This window comes from Neovison vison, chromosome 11, assembly GCF_020171115.1.
Source record: "Neovison vison isolate M4711 chromosome 11, ASM_NN_V1, whole genome shotgun sequence".
NCBI lineage: Eukaryota > Metazoa > Chordata > Mammalia > Carnivora > Mustelidae > Neogale > Neogale vison.
The window spans coordinates 4,202,795-4,224,644 of NC_058101.1; the positions used below are offsets into that span (position 1 = coordinate 4,202,795).

Genomic DNA, 21,850 nt, shown 5'->3' on the forward strand with positions numbered 1-21,850 from the left:
CCCGCCGGCCCCGCCCCTGACCCCGCCCCCGGCCCGCTCCCGGCCCGCCCCCCCGGCCCGCCCCCACCCCGGCCCGCCGGCCCCGCCCCAGCCCCAGCCGGCCCCGCCCCAGAAGAGGCCGAGGGGTGGGGCTGGCCGCGGCGTGCTGACGTCAGAGAAGGCTGCGACGCCGCCGGGTGCGCCGGGGCGCAGGCGGCGGGGGCCGGCCGGTGTGATCGCCGAGCGGGGCCTGGGCAGCGGCGGGACCGTAGGACCTCGCGTCGCGTTCCCGGGCTCCGGGGCGGGGGCGGCGGCGGCGGCGAAGCCCCCTCCCCGGGGAGGCGGGGCCCGGACGAGCTCCCCGGCGCGGGGGCGGCGGCGCAGGGAAGGATGCACCAGAAGCTGCTGAAGAGCGCGCACTACATCGAGCTGGGCAGCTACCAGTACTGGCCGGTCCTGGTGCCCCGCGGCATCCGCCTCTACACCTACGAGCAGATCCCCGTGTCGCTCAAGGACAACCCGTACATCACCGACGGCTACCGGGCCTACCTGCCCTCCAGGCTGTGTATCAAAAGGTACGGGGTCGCCGCCGCCGCCGCGGGGGGCGCTGGGGCCCTCCTCCCCACCCGCCCCTTTTGCCGGGGGTCCCTGCGCCGCCCCGAGCCGGGCGTTCCCACCTGGCCGGTCCCTCCCATTCCTTCCCCCGCGTCTCCCCTCTCCTTACCTGTCTTCTTCCCCCGCCCGGTGCTCGGCCCACGGAGCACGAGTGACAGTGAGCAGGGCTTCCGTCGCCAGCGCAGCAGTCTCCCCTGCGGCGCTCCGCCGCCCGTACCGCGTTTGCTGCCGCTGGGAGCCCCCCCGTCCCCCTCCCCCCGCCGACGACGGCCGGGTGGTCCCTGCCCAGCGCACACCCAAGCTTTGTCTGTTTTTGGATGAGCCTTGTGGAAATTCCGGTGGTTTGGGCCCAATGTGACGTGTGATAGGAAATTGTATTAATATATTAGGACACAGGTCACGGTGCCATAGGCATATGCGTAAATATGTATATACATACACGTGCGTGTGTGTGTGTGTGTGTGTATCCAGGTAGATGGACAGATGTCTCAGAGCAGCCCTGATTCATTCATTCAGCAGGTACTGGGAGCCCCTCCCAGGTGCCAGACCCTGTACCAGGCCATGCCCAGAACAGCAGATATTGCCCTGTTCTTGTGAAACTACTAAGGTTTGGTCCGAGTGACACACATTTCAGAGTGATTACTCTCTTGCATAATAACCGCTGTGGAAAACGCTGTGTAGGGAAAGGACGGAGCAGAGAGAAGCTGTCACTGACACCGCCCTGCACCAGAGCACCCTAGAAGCACCTCTGAGAAAGGAATCTCTTTACCATCTAAACCTTTAAAACCTTGAGTCCCTTGAGTGCCTGGATTTTAAAAAAACAAAACCAAAAAATCAGTGTTCTGGTTGTTAGACTAGATTTATGTTAAAACTCACTACATGTACTTAAATATAGAGCCGCACTTTAAGGGAATGAAGGAACAGGTATTGGTTAGTTCTAGGATGTGGTAGTGACACACTGTGCTGGCATGTGGGCTGTTGAGTTGCTCCCGCATCTGATTCTTGGTCTTCTTTTCAGCAAGGGCTTTCCCCAGATCTTTCCGCCCTGCCTTGAAAGTGTTTTGGACTCATCACCACAAGGTGACATCACATTCCGCCCATCCCTACTCAGTGGTTGGCCCACAGGCTTTCACAATTTGAATCCTAAGTACGATTTGCCTCCCCAGTGTCTCCTTTGCATAAGTTATTATACAGGAAACCAGAGCCGGGCCCTGCTATGCAGGTGAAGTTCACAAGGACACAGCAGGTCGTGAATTCCCTTAAGTATTTTATTACCATGTAGCAGTCGTCCTCTGGATTCTGGTGCGAGTGTCCAAATCTCATGGACTGAGAAGTGAAATATGTGTAATGCTCTGGTCTTGGGCTGTGGAGTCAAAAAGTCCCCATCTGCCACTTAACCATTTCAGGACCTTGAACAAGGGCTGACCTCTCTGAATCTTACTTTACCCTTTTGTGAAAACGAGGGTAATCACAATTCCTGCTTCAAAAAGTAGTAAGGATTAAATGAGATTATGTATATAAAATGCTGCACAGGGCATGACCCCTAACAGGCACTCAATTAATGGTGACTTGTTACCACCCTAATTACTGATGTTGAAGCTGAACAGAGAAGCAGAACTTCTCACAGAGTAAGAGTAGATTCTCCACAGGCAGTATTCTTCCAAGTGCTCTTCCCACCAGCTTGGTCTTGGCCAAGTTCAGCTTTTGCCCTTTCTTAACTGTCAGAGTGGCCAGGACAGATTTTGGATGTAAGAAGAGGTTTTGCATGTCACAACTGTTCTGCCAGCACTCTGTTAGTTGGAAGGAGCGTGCCAAGGTCCTGCCTGTCGGTTCAGTCAGTCAGGTCACGCCGAGTCCCACAAAGTGAGAAGTTCTGAGGCAGAGGCAGAGCAGAGTGCTGACCATCGATCTAGTCCTGTAGTTAATACTCTCCTTCACATCCCTGCATCTCCACTCCTGCCCCAGTGTAAGTAGTCCTTACGCTTGATGCTTGTACAGGATAAAGCCCAAAATTCATGATAAAAAGATTCACCTTATTCTTGATGAGCGTTTGCTAGTGTGAGACCTTGTTGTGTTTATGGTGTGTCAAAACGGGAAAATGAGAACCATGGTGATTCCTACAAATTCAGTAGGTTAGAGGGATACATTGATGCTTATTAATAAGGAATGTGAACCAGCAAATGTCAAAGACCTTAATTCAAACAAAAAGATTAGATTTCACAAGAGAAATGCAAGAGAATTTTAAACAATAAATAATCAGTCGCGTTCTGTCTATAGTTAGAGAAACATTTCACAAAGTGAAGGAGCTAGAAGGGACTGGCAGCAGCATCTCATTCACCTCCCTTGTTTTAGAACTGAAGAAGCGGAAGCCAGAGAAGTTAGGTGACTTAAGATTGCAGAGCTACTTTGTGGCCGAAGGGGAGAGTGGAGGGAGGGGCAGTGAGCCTCTGGACTCCTGGCTGCTGTGGTCCAGTCTCCAGCCGCGGTGCCGCTAAGACTGCTCAGACCAGCTGGGCATTCAGTGAGCACACGGTACCAATACTCAAAGTAACCTATTGTTCCTAAAAAGGAGAAACTCATGCCACCTAGGAACTGGTTTGGTTTCACACAACCACAGCAAAGCTGTTCCAGCACGCCTATCGTAAGAGCCTTTCCAATGGAACAGTTTGTATTTATTCTGCTTCTCTCGCGTCTGTTTAGCTTTGCGTTCGCATGTAATGTGTGCTGAAAAGGTATTTTAAGTTTGTGGCTAACCTTATACTTAGCAGGTTTTCAGATACCTGCGTTTGAACATGAAAGTATGATAGCGAACATCCAGTTTTAATCCACACGTTCATTTCTGTAGACACCTAGCGTCCAATCTGAGCCAAGTACTCTGCCGGGGACAGTGGTGCCATAAAGACGGTCGGTGCCAGCTGTAGGGAGAAGATGGGCTGGAGGGTGAGATGGGATCTGTACCTCAGTACCTCAGGGGAGGAAGGAAGTAGTGACTATGATAATAGAGGTGAGCCCCAAAAAGCTCCAAGACCTCAGGACTGGTGGAGACGTGGAAGAACGTAAACTAAGCAAGAAATCCTATTTACAGAGGCAGAAACACGGTTAAGGGCTTCAGTAGCGAGTGTTGGCTAACTGCCCCCCAAACTGTCCCTAACCTTCTAGATGCTGATGGTGAGCCAGCCAGTATGAATCTGAGATGCATGTCTGTTTGTTTTCCAGTTTGTTTATTTTATCGAATGAGACCGTAAACATCTGGAGTCATTTGCTGGGTTTTTTCCTCTTCTTTACTCTGGGAATATATGACATGACATCAGTATTACCTTCGGCAAGCGCGTCCAGAGAAGATTTTGTCATTTGTTCTATTTGTCTTTTCTGCTTCCAGGTAAGTCATTTCAGAAACATTATTACTAGTAAAGAGAGCTTTAGTCAGACAGGCTTGGGCAGGTGATCTTACATCACAGCTACCACTTGATTTAAAGAGCCCCCAAAATAGCACATAGGTTAGCTTACTCATTTCCATAATACAAGCAGCAAGAGTGTTTTTATGAGAGTATATTTGGGCCTTACTGTTAGAGTATACTTGAAATCCAGTAAATTTTAAAGATTGAGAAAATGCCTTTCCTTTTCTCCTTCCCTTTTTAGAGATTTCTGTTTTAAGACTAATAATGGGATCGGCACCTCTGTACTCTATTTTCTGGCTGAGATAGAACACTAGTTACTGCTTAAAACTTTTTTCAGAAGATTTCCCATCTTGTTCTTATTTATATGTCTGTGATTTCTTATTTGTCTTAATTTTATCTTTAAATTTAATAAATTTATGTAATTTATATACATATATAAATGTATCTGTCTTAATTTGAATGTCTTATTTTGCTGGTAGTGATCTTTTCCGTTGCTTTAGTGTTCATTTCCTTTGGTCTTTTTATGCTTGCCTGGTTTCAAATACTTTGTTTCTCCTTTCTACCTTTTATATTTGTTAGTTCCCTAGCACTTCCAGTTTTCTTCAAGGATTGGTAAAATTCCTTTAAAAGTTATATAGAATAGTTTTAAAAACAATTCTAAAGAAGAAAACAAATGTGGGCTGAAATCCTGCTGACATTTTTAAAATTAAAAAACAAATGAAGTGAGTACAGAAAGCATACGCATTTAAAACGGTCACCCCTCCCTGCAAGTGCAGGCCAGCGCCCCCTGCAGTTAACCTGTGGCTCCTGCGCGCAAGGTGCTTCTGTACCAGACTGCAGCTGCTCAGATGTTGCTTTTGTGAGACATCATTTAATTTCAGACCATCATTCAACTCAAGTTCACACTTCGGAGTTAAAGGACTAAGAACACATTGGGAACATCACCCTTCCCCTTTTTTCCTAATTCTAGTTTTTGGAATGATATGTTGAATTTTGTTGAGGGAAAGAATACTGTTGTATCTTCGTTATTATTATTATTTGATTATTTATACTTATAAGTATACACATTTTGTCCTCATTGCAGCCTAAACCTCTCTTAGATGCCATCTCTGGTTTTAAAATGGAAATCAATCAATTTCTTTATACTTTTATTTTTAGATGTATCTTACAGACTAAGATGCTCTTAATAACCATTAATAAGCAAAACTGCTTTATACTCTCCTGTTGAGTAGGATCTCCTTTGATAATCCCACATGTTTTCCTCTACCCCCGGGCCTGCCCTTTATTCCTTTACCATCCAGCCACGACTGACAGTTCAAGGAAAGCATATTAATCTTCATACTGTTTTAAGAAAACAATGCATTGCCGAACTGAAAAACAAATAATTACAACTGCCAATGAAGAAAAACCCAAAATATGTTACAGCGACTTGCTCAGGATTATTCAGCAGGATGGTATAATAGTGCAGTGATCTTTGTTACACACTGCAGAAGTTGCTAAAGGCAGCAAGGTACTAAAGACAGCAGATTTTCCCAACTGAAAACTGCCATCTCCATTATTTTTATTTTATTAAATTTATAACCTGTTGACTCAATTTTCTCAAATTCTTAGAGTCAGCAGGCGGCATGGTAAACCACAAATTAAGATTGATTTACATTTAGGGGCTCCTGAGCGGCTCAGTCAGTTAAGCGTCCGACTTTTGATTACTGCTCAGGTCATGATCTCCTGGTCTTAGAACCGAGCCCCATGTTGGGCATCTGCTCCTGGTGTGGAGCCTGCTTAGGATTCTCTCTCTCTCCCTCTCCTTCTCTCACTTTCCCCTTCTCTCTCACCCCTCGCTCTCTCAAAAAAGGAAGAAAAAAAAATTGATTTACATTTAGTTTTAATTTAAAAGATACATTTTTTTCTCTTTCACTTCTACCATTTTATTATATGCTTAGTACCTTCCCACGAACCAGATTTAATAGAGTACATCCTGAATAGTAGAATGAAATTTCAGGGGCTTTGAACTTTCCTAATTCTAGTTTTTGGAATGATATGTTGAATTTCGTTGAGGGAAAGAATACTGTTGTGTCTTCGTTATTATTATTATTTGTAGAACCCAGGAATGCCTTTCCCTAGATTCAGTTCATTTGCATTAAGTTCCATAATCTACAGCTAGGCATTAAGCTAGGCGTCACGAATGTAGAGCTGAACAAAACCAGCCTGTCCTAGCGACTGAGTCACTTAGGTAGGAGGGCGGAAGGGAGCGTGAGGCAGGGATTTAAGCAGATGAGAGTAGTTTGTGTAAAGGCCCAGAAGCAAGAGACTGTCCAACAGTTTCTGGACTGGTAGGGGTTGGCCTTTGTGGGTGGCTCGTGCGAGAATGAGAAAGATGAGGCTGCAGGGAGGAAGGAGCCCGAGAGTATTTGGAAAGTATTTGGTTATCTTGCCAAGGAGATTAGATGTAGGATGTCGCCCTCCAGTTATCTCTCTGCCTTGATGGAGTGAGATAGTCCGCAGAAGGAAAGTTTCCAGAAAACTTTATTGTCTAAATTCAGTTTGCCAGATCATTTTTCAGTTTTTTTTTTAAGGAATGCTGATAATAACACATTTCTTTTAAAATGGATTTCTTTTAATTTTTAGAACAGATACTAAGTATAGGTTTACTTTTTAAAAACTCAGTGCTCTCTGTTAACACTATGTATTTTAATTTCCTTTTAAAAAGTGTAACTTTTCTCTTTGTTTTCCTTTTCACAATGAAATTAGCCTTATTGTTGTTTCTTACTATTACTGTAAAATATGCTCACGTTGGAATTCAAACAAAACAGTGTATGCAGAAAAGTAAAAGCCATTCCGCTTTGCAGAGGTAGCCATATTTGGCATTTGTGTACACACAGCTGCCTCCCATCTACCTGCCTACCTATTTCTGAGCTGTGATCATCTCTGCTTGCTTTTTTGTGTCACTCAGCATTGTGACAATGAGATCTTTCCTTGTCAACAAGGATACACACCGTGGTGTCCTCTAGACTTAACGGTGTTTAATCTCAAGGGTAATCAGAGAAAACAATAACCCAACTTCCGAGAGTTGTGTTTCATTGGGTCAGCGAACTCGGATCTGTGGCTTCCTAGCCTAAGCCACAGACTGATGAAGACTTCCGACTGTGGACGAAGAAATGACCTTGTGGTAGGTACGTTGTTTTGAGTATTGATATTGGAGCTGTGGGGCCTGATGAGGTTTGTTTAATGACCAGACTATACACTGGCTAGCTGACCATTTTTCTACCTGAGCAGCTGCTTACAAAACATTTATTTGATCTACTTCCTGTCACTTATGCTTCATATTACTTTGTGCCATTTGCCGCACCCCTGCCGTCACTGGCTTAGGAGGCTCTTGTCGTTGCCGGAGCTCCAGGCTACTCCTGGAACCTCCCGTCTCAGCCTTTCTGTAAGGCGGCACTTAAAATCTTCAATAGTATCACACTTTGTCCATAATATTGACGTTAAAACGCTGTCATAATTGTATTATGAGGGGCCACACGACATTCCTTAATGGTTCTGTGTCTCTCAACTCTGCTTTGCCTGTGGCCCCTCCAGCACACACGGGGCCGCCTGTGTTTGTATTTATTCTAGATGACGGATCCCGCTCCGCGGCAGCCCTTCTGTGAAGCTCTTCTTCCCGCCACTTCCCCAACCAAACAAGGGCGCACACACACCCAGACCCAGGCCCCTCCCTCCTCTGTTCTCTCACTGTGACTTCTTAGAGCGCCACTCCGGTTGTCCACTTGTTTCCCCGAAAGTCGAGGTCTCATCCTTGTACCCGCAGGGCACGACTCACAGCAGGTGTGGAATGGCTGGAGGGAGTTCGGCCATGGGAGCCTGATCAATCTTCAGAGCAGCTGCTCCAGTCAGACTGGCTTTGCTCTCAATTTGGCAACCTAAAAAGGCAGCATAAGTCAGTTATTTTTTTTCTTGGACACAGCAAAGCTGTGCATAACCTACATCCCAAAAGTAAACTGTAGACAATGAAATTTCATATGGACACGGAAAGTCTTAAGCGAAAAAAGCAAAATTGTAGAACAGATGTATTATGTGATTCCATTTGATTAAAAAGTATACAGCGTGTGTTTGAATGTGTGGCCTTGTAGATCGTAGGTGTTCGATACCTTCGACGAAGATATCTGGGACACGTAACAGATGTTCTCAGGAGCTGCTGCTGGGGAGCAGCTAAGTGGGAGGACCTTATGGTTTTACATCACACAATCTGATGTCCTTTGATCTTCTAGTGGGTGCTTTTTACTCATTCGTGAATCCAAATAAGCTTCAATATTTTAAAAACATTGACATTATATCATTTTCCCACTGCTGTGCTACTTATTTAAAATTTCATGTTGTAAAACAGCTACCATCTTAAATTTCTTTATTACTGTTAGCCTCATTTTACCCATAAGGAACCTGAGACCTAGAAAAATGACATGGCTGGCCTTAGGGCACAAAGCCAGAATCCAGGTTCAAGTTTGTTTGGCCAGAAAGTCTGGACTTGACCTAACCACTTCACTGAATATCACACATGAGTTGCTTTCATTCCTTTTTGTTTCTCTTCGCTGAGATTTGTTTTATTGTCCATAGGTCTGTATGCTTTGCTCTGTGGGCTATCATCTTTTTTCCTGCCATCGATCAGAAAAAACCTGTCGAAGATGGATGGCATTAGATTATGCAGGAATTTCTATTGGAATACTGGGATGCTACGTCTCTGGGGTGTTCTATGCATTTTATTGTAATAACGTAAGTAACTTAAAACATTTTACATTCTACCTTTCCGGTAGGTCTTCTGTTTTCTTGCCATGGTTCCTTTGAACTTCCGAATAAACACATAATTAACTTATAGAAGAAATATGAGTCTTATATATGTATAAACTCATTTTTCAGAAGGTCCCTGTGATCTCTAATATCTATTACTAGATCCAAACTCATTTAACTGATTTTCCATTGAAATATATATTTAAAGAGTATTTCTGAAAATGGATGTAAACAGTAAGTTATTAATGTTTCCACTAAATCCCTACAACTACTTGATTCTTCAGATGCACATTACATGTCTCTTATGTGTATAGAGCTGAAGTTAAAGTTAGTGCTTGATAAAATGATGAAGCTGCCTGCTGCTTTCCATTTCCTCTGATCCTTTAGTCCTCTCTCAGTGAAAAAAATAAAGGGCTTGTCTGTGAGCGTGTTGACTAAGTTCTTTGTAAGAAATACGTTTTCCTTTCTTAGTCTTCTATTTGGAGGTAAGCATGGAGACAGACCAGCTGGGTGATGAGTGACTTAAATAGGTGTCCCTTCTGAGTTAGAGATCAACTCTGCTGTTGATTCTGATGTCACAAAAGTTACTTGTTGCCCTGTGCAAAGCAGCATTTGAAACACTGCTTTCAGATTATGTTGGCCCAGCAAACTGAGGAATGTAATCCCGTCCCATCATCTCATGTTCCCGCCAAGGAGGTAAACAGTCTTCCCCTGGGCCCGGTACCTCTGAAGGCCTCCCATTCCGGAAGCCCTCATCAGCTCTGTTCTCTCTTCTTCCTGCTCGCCTACCCTTACCCTTTTCGTTTGCTTTTTGTCTTTTAGTTCCCTCCCTTTCAGAGCCAGGACAGAGCTGTGCAGGGGCAGTGTACATTCTGGGTGCTGGTAGTCCTGTTCGCAAAAGACCGGAGCCTTCCTCCCCACGAGCCCTCACATGTAACAGGTGCTCCGAGCCTTCCCCCCGGCCTTCGCGTCCTGGGAAGATCAGCTGTAGCACAGGATCCCTCTGAACTGAGAATTCCTAAGTGGGACCTTTGTCTCTGCACAGTAATAGAGATAACTGAGCTGAAGTGTAAAACTAGCAAAGAGAAAAATCGTGAATTTGGTTTGAAGTAAGAATTATTGATTATAGCTACTTAACATATGAGCCATTTGCTTTTTAGGTCTAATTACTTTGGAACATAAGCACCTAATTAAATATATGTGCAGTTAACCTTGTAAATTGATTTCATTTTAATGGTAAGTTGTTCGTATTTGCTCAGGTTTCACTTACTCATTTTGCAGGAAACCGTTTATATCTTTTAGAAAATTTGGTGTAAGCTGGTCAGTAGGAGCTTGTGCGTGCAGTCATGTCACATTTGAATTGTTTTACTTATTTTCGTCTTTCTCTGAAAGCTGACCTGTTTTCTGTTTACCTTTTCCCACCTGTACCCGATAATTCAGGCGGGTAGTGGGACTAAATCTCTTTTCAGAAAAGCTCAGTTTCCAAGAGAAAAGAGAACCACCAGGGTTAATGATCATTTAAAGGAAAATCATTTTCTTTCCTCTGGTGCCTAATCATTTCCGAATACGCAGCTGCCGTAGCAGCTCTTTATCTTTGAAGGAACGCAGGCTGCTTTGAGAGTGAGATTGAAAACTCTGAACCCCACCCGGGGGGTGTGCACGTGGGTCCAGGTGAACCAGACGGTGCGGTTTCAGGAAGCGCGCTGCCTCACAGCGGGCCTGCAGCCCAGCGGAGGGACTCCGGCCCGTCAGGTGCTGGCTTTTGAGCTTCAGCTGCTCGTCTCCATACCCGAATACTCTGTAAGCCTTCAAACGTAACATACTGCAGGATGCACATTCATGCTTTCCCATCCTCTCTGCGCCACCAAGCGAACACACACTGGCTTATCTGCTCATTCGCTGCGTGAGCAGAAGCCGTGCGCACGGCCTCTCGTGATGGAGACAGCCTGGCCATCCTCCTGCCTTCTCACACATCCCGTTTAGTTTTAAAAAGTCTCCGGACTCTGCTGCTCACATCCGTATTTCCTCGTTCAATGGGAGTCCAAGCCTCCATTCTCTTTTTGAGTCGGTTATTCTAGTATCTTCCAGCTGCTTCCCATCCGCACTTTCTTCTTCACAGCGATGCCCGCGTCACCTAGTCAGTCAGTGTGAGAAGCGGGCCCGTCCTCATCCTGGAGGACCCTGCTCCGGCGCGGTATAACGAGCTCCAAGTCCCGGGCCTCACGGTCCTCCGCCTTGGGCCTCGCTGCTTGAACCGTTCCCGCGGCCCGTGCTGTTCCTTTGCCTGAGGACTCCCCCTTCCCACGCAGTCGTGTGTACTCCTCAGGCGACCCTGCTTAGCCGCCCTCTCTCCTGTGGAGCGTTTATCCGCTGCTGCAGGAGCAAATGCCCCGGCCCCGGCCCCCGGGGCCCTGCAACGCTGTCTCCCTGCTCGGCTACAGTACGTCTCGTCGGATGCTGGTGACCCTGACCGTCTGTCCGCGTCTGTCCGCGTCTGCCGCTCCCACGGGCTGTGAGCTCACCCCCTGGGAGAGGCCGTGTCCTCGTCCGCGTCGCCTGCGGGACTTAAATCGTCCCTGGCATGTGGCAGGTCCTCCGAAAATGCTTTTGTGTGAATCAGTGTGGTTTCTGCCGGCTCTCTGTCGTCCTGAGAAGCCTGGTGGTCGTGGGGAACACGCTGTGTTTTAAGGAAGGAAATTAGTTATGTTTAGAAAGGGGAAAAAAAATATATATATAAAAATAAGTTTGGAATGAGTAATGTAAAACCTGGAATGGCTCTTTTCCTTCTCTTATGTCGCATGACAACGAAAACTCGGTTTCCTTCCTCCCAGTACTGGCGTCAGGTGTACCTGGTCACGGCGCTCGCCATGATCCTGGCCGTGTTCTTCGCACAGACCCACCCCAGTTACCTCACGCAGCAGTGGCAGAGGCTGCGCTCTGTCATCTTCTGTTCCGTTTCGGGGTATGGAGTGATCCCTACGCTTCACTGGGTTTGGCTCAATGGAGGCTTCGGGGCTCCTATTGTACAGGTGAGTTGAGTGTGGTCGATGTTCTTCTTTTTTTTTTGTCCTTTCCATTGTATTCATTTTGGGTAAAGTACTGGAATCAGACCAGGTGGGTGGGGCTCTGTCCTTTGAGAAAATGCATGTATTTGCATATTAATGCCATCATGTTCACGTCTTTATAAATTAGCATGCCTTGCAGGAAAGAGAAGTGTAACTGCTGCTTTTTCCCCAGATGTCTTTATGTGAAATGATAACGTTCTTAGTTCTCCTTCTGCTACCGTGAGGGTGTTAATGCCCAAGTGCTTATCAGTGCAGGGGAACTTCTAAGTTTCCAACTTTGTTAGCTGTGGCAAGGGCAATGCCAGTGAGAACACAAATATGGAATAAGGGATTGATTGATTGATTGATTGAATTGGGGGAGAAAGGGAGCTGGAAAAGATCTTTCCCTGGACCTGTTGAGTTGGAGGCACCTGTGGGACGTAAAGGTGGAGATGAAATTGGAACTCAGGTCACAGCTGGAGACTAGTGATCAAGATTGAAAATCTTGATTTGAAAATCATTACTGTATTGGAGCCCCGAGAGCATGTCCCACCCACCAAGGACAACAGACTGGGAAGTAAAAGAAGAGCTTTTAGAGTTCGGTATTACGGGGCAAGTCGTGAGAATGCCTCCATGTTCTGGAGAAAGGGATTAGAAATAAGACTTAAGATCTCAGAGATCCACATAAAAATGCTTTAAGAAAGCACTTGAGAGTAAACTTAAGAATATGTGATCCTTTTGTATAAAACCTGCAGTTAAATCCCCATATTCCAGAAAAGACCCCATTGCAACAAGTGTATTACTTCTGCTAGATTTCCTGGCATATTTACTGATGTTAAAAATTCCTTTTTTAAAATATATATATATATTTTTTATTTATTTATTTGACAGAGAGAGAGAGAGAGATCACAAGTAGACAGAGAGGCAGGCACAGAGAGAGGGGGAAGCAGGCTTGATCCCAGGACCCTGGGATCATGACCTGAGCCAAAGGCAGAGGCTTAATGAGCTTTAACCTAGGCACCCCTTGTCTTTATTTCTTAAATGGCTTCTTGTGAATTTACAACCAGAATTAAGATCAATATGAATCAATTTTAGCTGACTAATTTTCTTAGGGCAAGGAAAAGCTTTCCAGTTAGAGCTGAGAGAGGGACTGCTTCATCAGTAGTTTCAGGAGGACCACTTATCCAGGTTGGTGAACAGATTTCATTGTTGGACCAAACTTTTTTTTTTTTTAAGATTTTATTTATTTATTTATTTGAGAGTGAGAGGGAGAAAGAGCACAAGCAGGGGCAGAGGGAGAGGGAGAAGGAGGTTCTCTGCTGAGCAGGGAGCCTGACGTGGAGCTGGGTCCTAGGACACTGGGATCATGACCTGAGCTGAAGGCAGAGGCTTAACCGACTGAGCCACCCAGATGCTCCCAACAGTCTTGTGTCTTTTTAACCACAAGACCCTGATCTTCAGTTTTGTTTTTTTGTTTGTTTGTTTTTTTAAAGATTTTATTTATTTATTTGACAGAGATCACAAGTAGGCAGAGAGAGAGGAAGGGAAGCAGGCTCCCCACCGAGCAGAGATCCCAATGTGGGGCTCGATCCCAGGACCCTGGGAACATGACCTGAGCTGAAGGCAGAGGCTTTAACCCACTGAGCCACCCAGGGGCCCCTCATCTGCAGTTTTTGCTTATTCTGCTGGTACCTCCAGTCCCCCTCTAGGTGGGGTGTCCTTAGGACCTTCAACCGTGGTACAGTTCTGGCTCCCTTAGTTCCCGCACCGTTAGAGCACTCCGCTCCACTTCTGCAGGCCATTTCCTACAGGGAGGAAGAAGGAAAGGGAGAGAATCCCAAGTAGACTCTGTGCGGAGCAGGGAGCCCCACAAGGGCTTAGTCTCACAACCCCGAGACCATGACCGGAGCCAAAACCAAGAGTCAGACGCTTCACGGACGAAGCCGGCCCGGTGCCCGTTTCCTACAGTAGCGAGAACAAAATTTCCATAATTGGAGACTGTCTATGATTAAGATTTAACAAGGCTAAATTCCACCTATGACTAATATCTAATCTGTGAATTAGATTCCTAATAAATGAGGAATTCAGTCACAGGAAAAAGATCTGTGAAAAAATGTTTTGCTTTTTAGGACTTTGCACCCCGTGTGGTTGTGATGTATGTGATCGCTCTTCTGGCTTTCCTGTTCTACATCTCCAAAGTTCCAGAGCGGTACTTCCCAGGTAAGTATCACTTTCATGGTGATCTCGCAACTTTCTTCTAAATATATGGTAGAAGTATATGCTTGAGTATCAGAAGTTAGTTTTTTTCAATATTATTGGTTACAGAATAGCTCTCCTATTGTCAAATGTTATCTAAAAGCTCAACTTTCAAAGGACTTTCACAAACTCGAGTGCAGTAGATGAGTTCCCACCATTTCCTGGTTATGAGCTAGTGACAGAGCTCGGAGTCTTCTGACTCCCAAACTCTGCTGCTTTTGTGCAATACTATTATCACTTACCATTGACTTCTTTATAAACCAACTCAACTTAAAAAGTAATTTATGTATGTAGAGATCCACAAAACAAGAAATAAGAAAAGAGAGGAAAATAAGATAACAAAAAGAAGCCAGGGTTAGGATCACTTCACCATATATCCATCCTGAGGTTCTAAAAGTAGATAAAGGCCGCCAATCTGCCTTTCAGCTTCCTAATACCCAGTGCTAAAGGGAAAATAACCTAAGTGAAGGGTCTTCACGTCTGCAAGATATACACAAGCTAGTACCTCAATAGGACAGATTTCCCTGATTCTTCAGTCCAGAAAAAAAAAATCACCTTTGATAGAAAATAACCAAGAGGACACTGGGTAGAATGAATAATGTTGTCCAAAATCTGTCTTTGCTTGTTTAGGAACTTGGGTCTGGAGTCCGACTGCTGGGCTTCAAATCCACGTCATCCTCTTACTAGCTGCGCGAGCTAAAGAAACTACTCGTGCTTTTTCGGGTCATTTCCTCATCTGAGCCTGGAGATCATACTTCCCCTCATGGTGTTATTGTGAGGATTGCGTGAGAAAGTGTACGTGAACCATTTAGCAGGTTCCTCACGAGCAGTAAGCACTCAGTACAAGTCAGCAGCTATGGCGATGGTCCTTCCTCGACCTCAGTCCTGGAAGTGGAGGTTGCGGTTGGGTAAGGGGCAGCGTCATAGAAGTCTAGGGATCTTTGGCTTGAGTCAAGAGAACAGAGTGCGTCGAGCAGTGATTTTTTGGTGTGAGGAGCCAGACGTCGGACGGTGTTCATTTGCAAACCGCAGACTTGTCCCTCCTTCCTGGTTAAGAATGTCTTCCACAGTGAATTGAAGATAGGATTTTGCTACTCATAATGCATGTTGGGAAGAAAAAGGATGAGAAACCCTGATCTAGAGAATGTGTAGATCACAGGCTTTCTAACGTGAGCTTGGTTGTCACCCGTGAGTTTTAAGTAAGAGTAAGACGAACCTGAGGGTAAACATTCCGATTCCAGAGCATAACTGGGACGTGACCCTACATTGAAGACCAGCCCTCCTTCAGGGAGAGCCACAATTTTCCTCAGGAAACGGTTCTAGCAAAATATATTTTTGTGGCACCTTAATAATAATTCTTTTTTTTTTTTTAAGATTTTTATTTCCTTTTTTGACAGAGATCACAAGTAGGCAGAGAGGGGGAAGCAGGCTCCTGATTGAGCAGAGAGCCCGATGCGGGGCTCGATCCCAGGACCCTGGGATCATGACCTGAGCCGAAGGCAGAGGCTTTAACCCACTGAGCCACCCAGGCGCCCCTAATAATTCTTTTATTACTTATTTTTTCATGACAAGTACATGTAGAAAACTGAACCATGTCATTTTTCCACATTACATAATTGTAGCCATAGTATTTTTATGCCAGAACTTTCATACCGGAAGTTTCCAGTTGTCTAATGTAGGATCCCGGTAAAAGGCCAAATGTTACATAACTTTTCTCCCAGATGAGCTTGACTTCAGCTGTGCCCCCACGTAGCTGAGTGTGTGGCGGTGCGGGCACGGCAGGAGCGGCAGACATCTGGAGACCCTACGAGATGAAGAGCTTCACGGATAAAAGTGAAAGCTCAGATGCTCTTGAGGAAGTGGCTTAGAAACCGCGTCTCCCCAGTCCCCATTTGTGACCTGGCGTAGAGGGAGGCGTGCGGTGGTGAGGATGGTGGCCGACGACCACGAAATCAACAGATGGACACCGACGAACTCAGCTCAGTGACAGCTTTACAGATGTAGAAACAGCACAGGGGTATCTGACGGCGTCCAAGGATCCCCACACGTGTCCGTGAACACAATTAAATATATCTATGATATTTATCTGACAATGTGATCGGTTTTCTTTGTAATCCTCTGTGTTTTGTGCTTTTGAAAATGAATCTTTGGGTTTCACTAGACTGTCACAGTACACGTGGCACCAAAAAAAGGCTAGGAAGCCCTACAGAAAGGATTGTGTGGACTTACACTTTAAAATCTACGCCCTGTACTATTTCTCTTGGTAAGGAGAGACAGGGGTGGTGACTGAGAAAGTTTACGTGACGACCACAGAAGCACCGTGAGTGAGGAAAAGAGAGTTAATCTAAATTCCTACAGCTCTGGATTTCACTTATTTTGTTCTTTTTCAAGAAGCTTTCGCATGTTAATTATCTAATCCCCTTGGAATCTAAGCACAAAGAGAAATAGTTTTAAGTTGTGTGTGTGTGTGTGTGTGTGTGTGTGTATGACCTAATCAACCTCCGTAACGATGAAGCCATACTAATTACATTTTGTGGATGAGTCCATGACACATATATCCAGATAAGTAACACAGGAGACCCAGGAGACGAAAAATCAGATTCCTGAAGTTAACCAAATTAGTTTGGAAGACATATTTGGAATAGTATTTCCAGAATTCACCAGTGTCCTTAAAGTGTCCAAATAGGAATTCATTCTTTTAAAAAAAAACCTTTGGGTTTGAATGAATCTTTTGTCAGTCTCCAGGTGCTCTGACGCTGCGAAATCTTTTTGTGAAGCCGTATTTCCAAGTCCAGAGATAAAAATATATTCATATTTTAATATCAAAATATTAGTCAGTATTCTTGTCTCTCTGCCTTCCCTTTAGGACAACTAAACTACCTCGGGTCAAGCCACCAGATCTGGCACGTCCTGGCCGTCGTGATGTTATACTGGTGGCATCAGTCTACGGTGTACGTCATGCGGTACAGACACAGCAGGCCGTGCCCGGACTATGCTTCACGTTTGTGAATGCAGGAATGGCCGCCTGCTGTATACAGTTGGTAAGCAATATGTCGCGGGGAGTTGTCTACCCCACTGTTTCTAAGATTCATGTTAGTTTTTCCTTTATTCTCCTATTTAATATATCATGAGTAGTACTTTATAAAAATGGAAAAATATACTTGGGAATCTATAGTAACTGCTTTCCAGCCCTTCAAACTACTAATTTGCTGCTTGTACAGAAAGTGAAAATTAGTTGACAGTTACAACAATGAATGTGAAAGCAGTGTAGAAATAGTATTAGTTTTGCTTTACACCAGCTTCATTTCCTAGGAAGGGCTTCACCTCCGTTATAAAACGGACTCATCCTGTGTGGTTCCTTTAATAGAAGATACTTACAGTAGTGGATCCAGCTGAAGGGCCTCCTCAAGGCCAGGGTTGCAGTACGGGTTGTGAGAACTGCCACTTAAGGTATGATTGATTTCCTTTAGCTGTAGGCTCCCTTCTCCTTGGCAGCTTTGGATTTGTTAGTTTGCTAGAACAAAAACTTTAAACCTTCCCTCGTCTGAGTTGAGAGAGGCATTAAGAGGAAAAGAACTTGCATCATCATTTCCCATCCCATGAGAATCACATTAAAAACTGATACAATCAGGCAACAAATTCTGTGGTCTAATAACCAAGGCTTTTCAGCTTTTTTTTAAGCTTTTTAATTTCAAGGACTACTACTAAGTTCCATATAATAATGGCACTCTTGCCAGTGGATTACAGATTTTTCGTTCTAAAATTCCTGTAGCAAAATAGAGAGTTTCACCTCTCTGAATTTGCAGTCCTGCTAAATTTCTTGATGGGTGGGGGTTCCCAGTCATATGGGTGCTACTTTCTAGGCCACAGAGTCCAGGTGGCCCAGGGCTGACCCTGAAATGAACGTTAAGCCTTAGAACAAAGTCATGTAGAGGCCCCAGTTGGTGACAGGATTATTGCCCGTACTCTAGTCTTTCCGTGTTCCCGCGCGTGAGAGCATTTTACTGACCGCGCAGAGTGTTGGTAAACACGATCTCATACTCAGGCCCGGAGCACTGGTTTATCTTCATTGTATACGCCGAAGAAACACATCGCACTGCCCCAGCATACATGCTCTTCTCGCTCCTTGGTCCTTTCACGTGTGTGAATTAGATCCCTTTGGACGCATTCACAAAAACATGTTCATCTGGATATAAAATATTATCCAGATTTCTTAATGGGTTCACATGAGCTGCTTTAAATACTGGTGTAGCTTCAGAGCACCGGAATTCGTGTTGATTGAGGGTGAAGCTTACTTCCACATTGCCATTTCTGTATCTGATATTAGGGATGTTACTTTAATGTGCCTCAGTTTATATATCTGTAGAATTTTGGTTTCTTTTCAGTATAGTGTTTTTGGAGTATAAATTCCCCATGCTAGCATCTCAGCACGGAGAATCTTCCCGGTAGGCTAAGGGCACTGTATTGTACCATTATGGTGATGAACACACTACTTTGAAAATGGCTACTTTGCCTCATAAGGCCACAAATTTGATTCCTATGCTGAGTGATTAAAAAAAAAGACTTTGCTGTAATGATAATAGGATGTATTTTCCCCAAAACAACCCTTAGGGGTCTAATGTGGCATTGTTGATTTTAAATAAGATATTTTGTCATTTTGGCCCAATAAAATACACTGAGAATAGTTAGAATTAATTTAAAAATCGAAAAGTTGAGTTACTTTAGGCCTGGTACCATTTTTACTATAAAATCTCAAAATAGAAACCCTGAACTTTAAGCTCTCTTTTCTCTAAATTTTTTAAAAACATTCCTGGTTTTTTGTTCGAGTGTATGAATTATCTAATACTTGCCATCCGAATTAATGGATTAAGAAGGCATACTATGTTTGACTGTTTTTTGTTTTTTTTTTAATTTAAAAGGCCTACAAGTCTGACTGTAGGGAGAATTCTACCATGGGAACATTTCATCTTTTTATGAAAATGTTAAATATTGTAAGAAACCTATCCTATCTCATTTTCATCTTTACTATAAAATATTTTATTATAAAGTAGGAAATGAATGGATGAGTGTGGATTGCTGTCAACTATAAACACTTCTGTATGTCAGCATTTACTGACCACCTACTGTGTGCATACCACTACTGGCAAAATTTGTAAGACATTGTTAACATGAGAGAATATTTAAAAATTGCCTACAAATCTGAGCCTTGTAATAATGTATATTTAAGTTATTTTTGGTTTTATAGATTTACTGAAATAAGATTAAAAGTACACTATTCAGCTACCATACTAAAAAAACTGGTTTTAATTTTACAGTGTGTAAACTAGAAAAGCTCTTTACCTACAGACTTTACACGTGCATTTTAAAACTATCTGTGGCGGTTTTAAATCGTCTATTGTGATTTATAAGGTTGTAGTTAATTCATTGGAGGCAGTTATCTTTCTATATAAAGCCATTTTCAAAAGATAGTGCTTGTCTTTTTTGTTATGACACAGAGTGCAATTCAGTAAGCTGCATGGCAGATACGTGTGATATAAATAAACTGGTTTACTAAATGTATCACGTGCTGCTTGTCATTCTTTATAATACGTAACGGCTTCAAAATCATATTTTAGAATCAGGAGTGAAGACTCAGGGAATCTCTGTCCCATCCGTTGGCATCCTGCCCGAACAGAGTAACCGATTTGAAGATCGTGACCGACTGGCATAAAGCTGTGCAACGCCATTCGGCAGGTACCTCCCTAGAGCTGTCCTTTGCCCTGTAGTCAAGGTCAAGGGGCAAAGCCTGCACTTCTGGGTTCCCGCCAGCTGCTGAGCTGAGCAGATGTGTATCCACCCGAAAGTCGTCATTCTGGGTAGTCCCAGCCCTGCCAAAATGCGTGAAGAAAGAGCTCAGCTATTCGGGGAGGGACGGAATGTCTTTTTCCCAGCATCACTGCAGTTACTGTGTGTCCTCAGAAGAGGTGCAGAGGCCGTTGGTACCGATGTCCCCGGAAATTCCCGATACGTCCTGAGTAGGGAGTGAGGGAGTGACCCAATACCGAAACTACCTTTGAGGAAACACTTTCACAAGGGACAGGTGACAGCAGTAGGTAGGGGTCTCTAGTGAAAAGTGGCAACTCTCGCCTTAGAGGGTAGGAATGGCAGCCCCCAAAGCCCTCGCCCAGCTGCGAAGTCTGGGATGAGAAACTCCGTCCGGAACACGCGTGTAACTGCAGTTGTCCGGCCGTCGCGGCAGAGGCCGCTGTCTGTAAAGGTGCAGCAGAAAACTCCACTGTGAGAATAACGAACTACATCTTACCGATGATGCCCGAGCTGGCATCATTTACATCCTTTACATCGTTTATAACCTTAAAAGGGGATATAAATAGCTCTAATCACGGGATATGTTTTTCTCTAAAGAAGTTAACCATAACTCAGCTTGAACAGTGGTACATTCCACACTTTGTACCATTTGTACCATAAAAAGACCCAGGGCCCTTATTCTTCTGTGTAACTTCAGATGTTACTAAGTCAAAAAAAGAAAAAAAGTTCCTGACAAGACGAATCTTTCCACAAGCCACCAGTCTAAAGGCCCCCGTTTGTGAAACACAACCTAAGATGATGTGGTCTTGACGCCAGACATAGCCCCGACCAGCACCAGGCCAATAAACAGGTTTTCTCTTTAACATCCCAAAGCCTCTTTTCTGATATAATCAAGGATTACAGTATTTTATTTAACCAAGTACTTTTTAAGTTATATATGTTACCAGATTTTAAGAAGCTTCAATAGATTAGACACGATGCAAAAACAATGTCGGACGTTCACAAGGTACTTCAGAGTCAGGCTTTGCCTTACCTTCGTCATTGTAATAATCCGTAATTGTAGTTCCTGAACAGATTGTGCTATGAAGTATTTTTGCTGCAAGAATGCTGGGTTACAATGTTTTCCTACTTAAATCCCACACTGTGAGCTTTACCCTGAGAACAGAAATCTAATCCTATTCATTTTTCTATTCCACTAGTTGGAGAACAATAGGTGCTTTCATGTCTGTAGTGTGAATAAAAGAGCTGAATCGAAGTCTACACCCAAAACATTGAAGACAAATAATGAAAAACTCCAGTCACTAATTACAAAGAATATGCCATCCATTTGGGATTTATTGCATTTAAAGAAAGCAGATTATTAAAACAGTAGGTATGATAAATACAGTAAGAAAATAATTTTAAATTTCAAACAAAACAAAGTGAATGAGGGACAGAATTCAGTCAATAATAAGCAATGTAAAGGCAATAAAGTAGTAAAATCAGTTAGTGCTTAATTAGATGTAGAAAGAAAAAAAAATCGATTCATTCTATCTCATAAACAATTTCCCAGCTAGATTTGAGGACTGAAGTTACTTTAGAAATATAATAAACATGTAAATCAGGTTTATTAAAAGTTAAAGTTATTTGCTTAGTGGTACATAAAAGCCTTCAGAAAATTCAAGTTTAACAAAAAATGGAAGTGTAATCAAAGAAAGTGCACTTAAAGCTGTTTGCCAGCAATTTAAAAAGTAGCTTCCTATTACTATACTGCTTACTATTAGATGTCCTTTCAATCACAAAAAGAGAGTAGTAATAAAAACAATTTTCAAAAGTAGCACAATTTTTAAATAAAAATAACCCCAAATGACAACCCATTTCATTTTCATCTACCTCATTCTTTTAGTGGCTTTTGTAAAACCTCCCTAGGAGTGAATGTTCTTTTAGTAATGATTGTGGTTGCAATTCCATTTAAAATTAAAAGTTCACATTAAC

At 43.8% G+C, this 21,850-nt stretch overlaps 1 protein-coding gene across 2 annotated transcripts; it reads left to right on the top strand.

The window, feature by feature from the left end:
• Nucleotides 1-285: 285 nt before the first annotated feature.
• On the top strand, nt 286-19,775 carry PAQR3 (progestin and adipoQ receptor family member 3). Of its 2 annotated transcripts, XM_044225692.1 has the most exons (7): nt 286-554; nt 3,811-3,973; nt 8,601-8,756; nt 11,603-11,800; nt 13,945-14,035; nt 16,938-17,112; nt 19,687-19,775. In XM_044225692.1, exons 1-6 carry the CDS (start codon nt 370-372, stop codon nt 17,078-17,080), a joined length of 936 nt encoding a protein of 311 aa, XP_044081627.1. In that variant the 5' UTR covers nt 286-369; the 3' UTR covers nt 17,081-17,112; nt 19,687-19,775. The 2 variants fall into 2 exon arrangements, with proteins under 2 accessions (XP_044081627.1, XP_044081626.1); XM_044225691.1 differs by lacking the exon at nt 19,687-19,775 and having other exon boundaries at nt 16,938-17,168.
• The last annotated feature ends 2,075 nt before the right edge of the window (nt 19,776-21,850 follow it).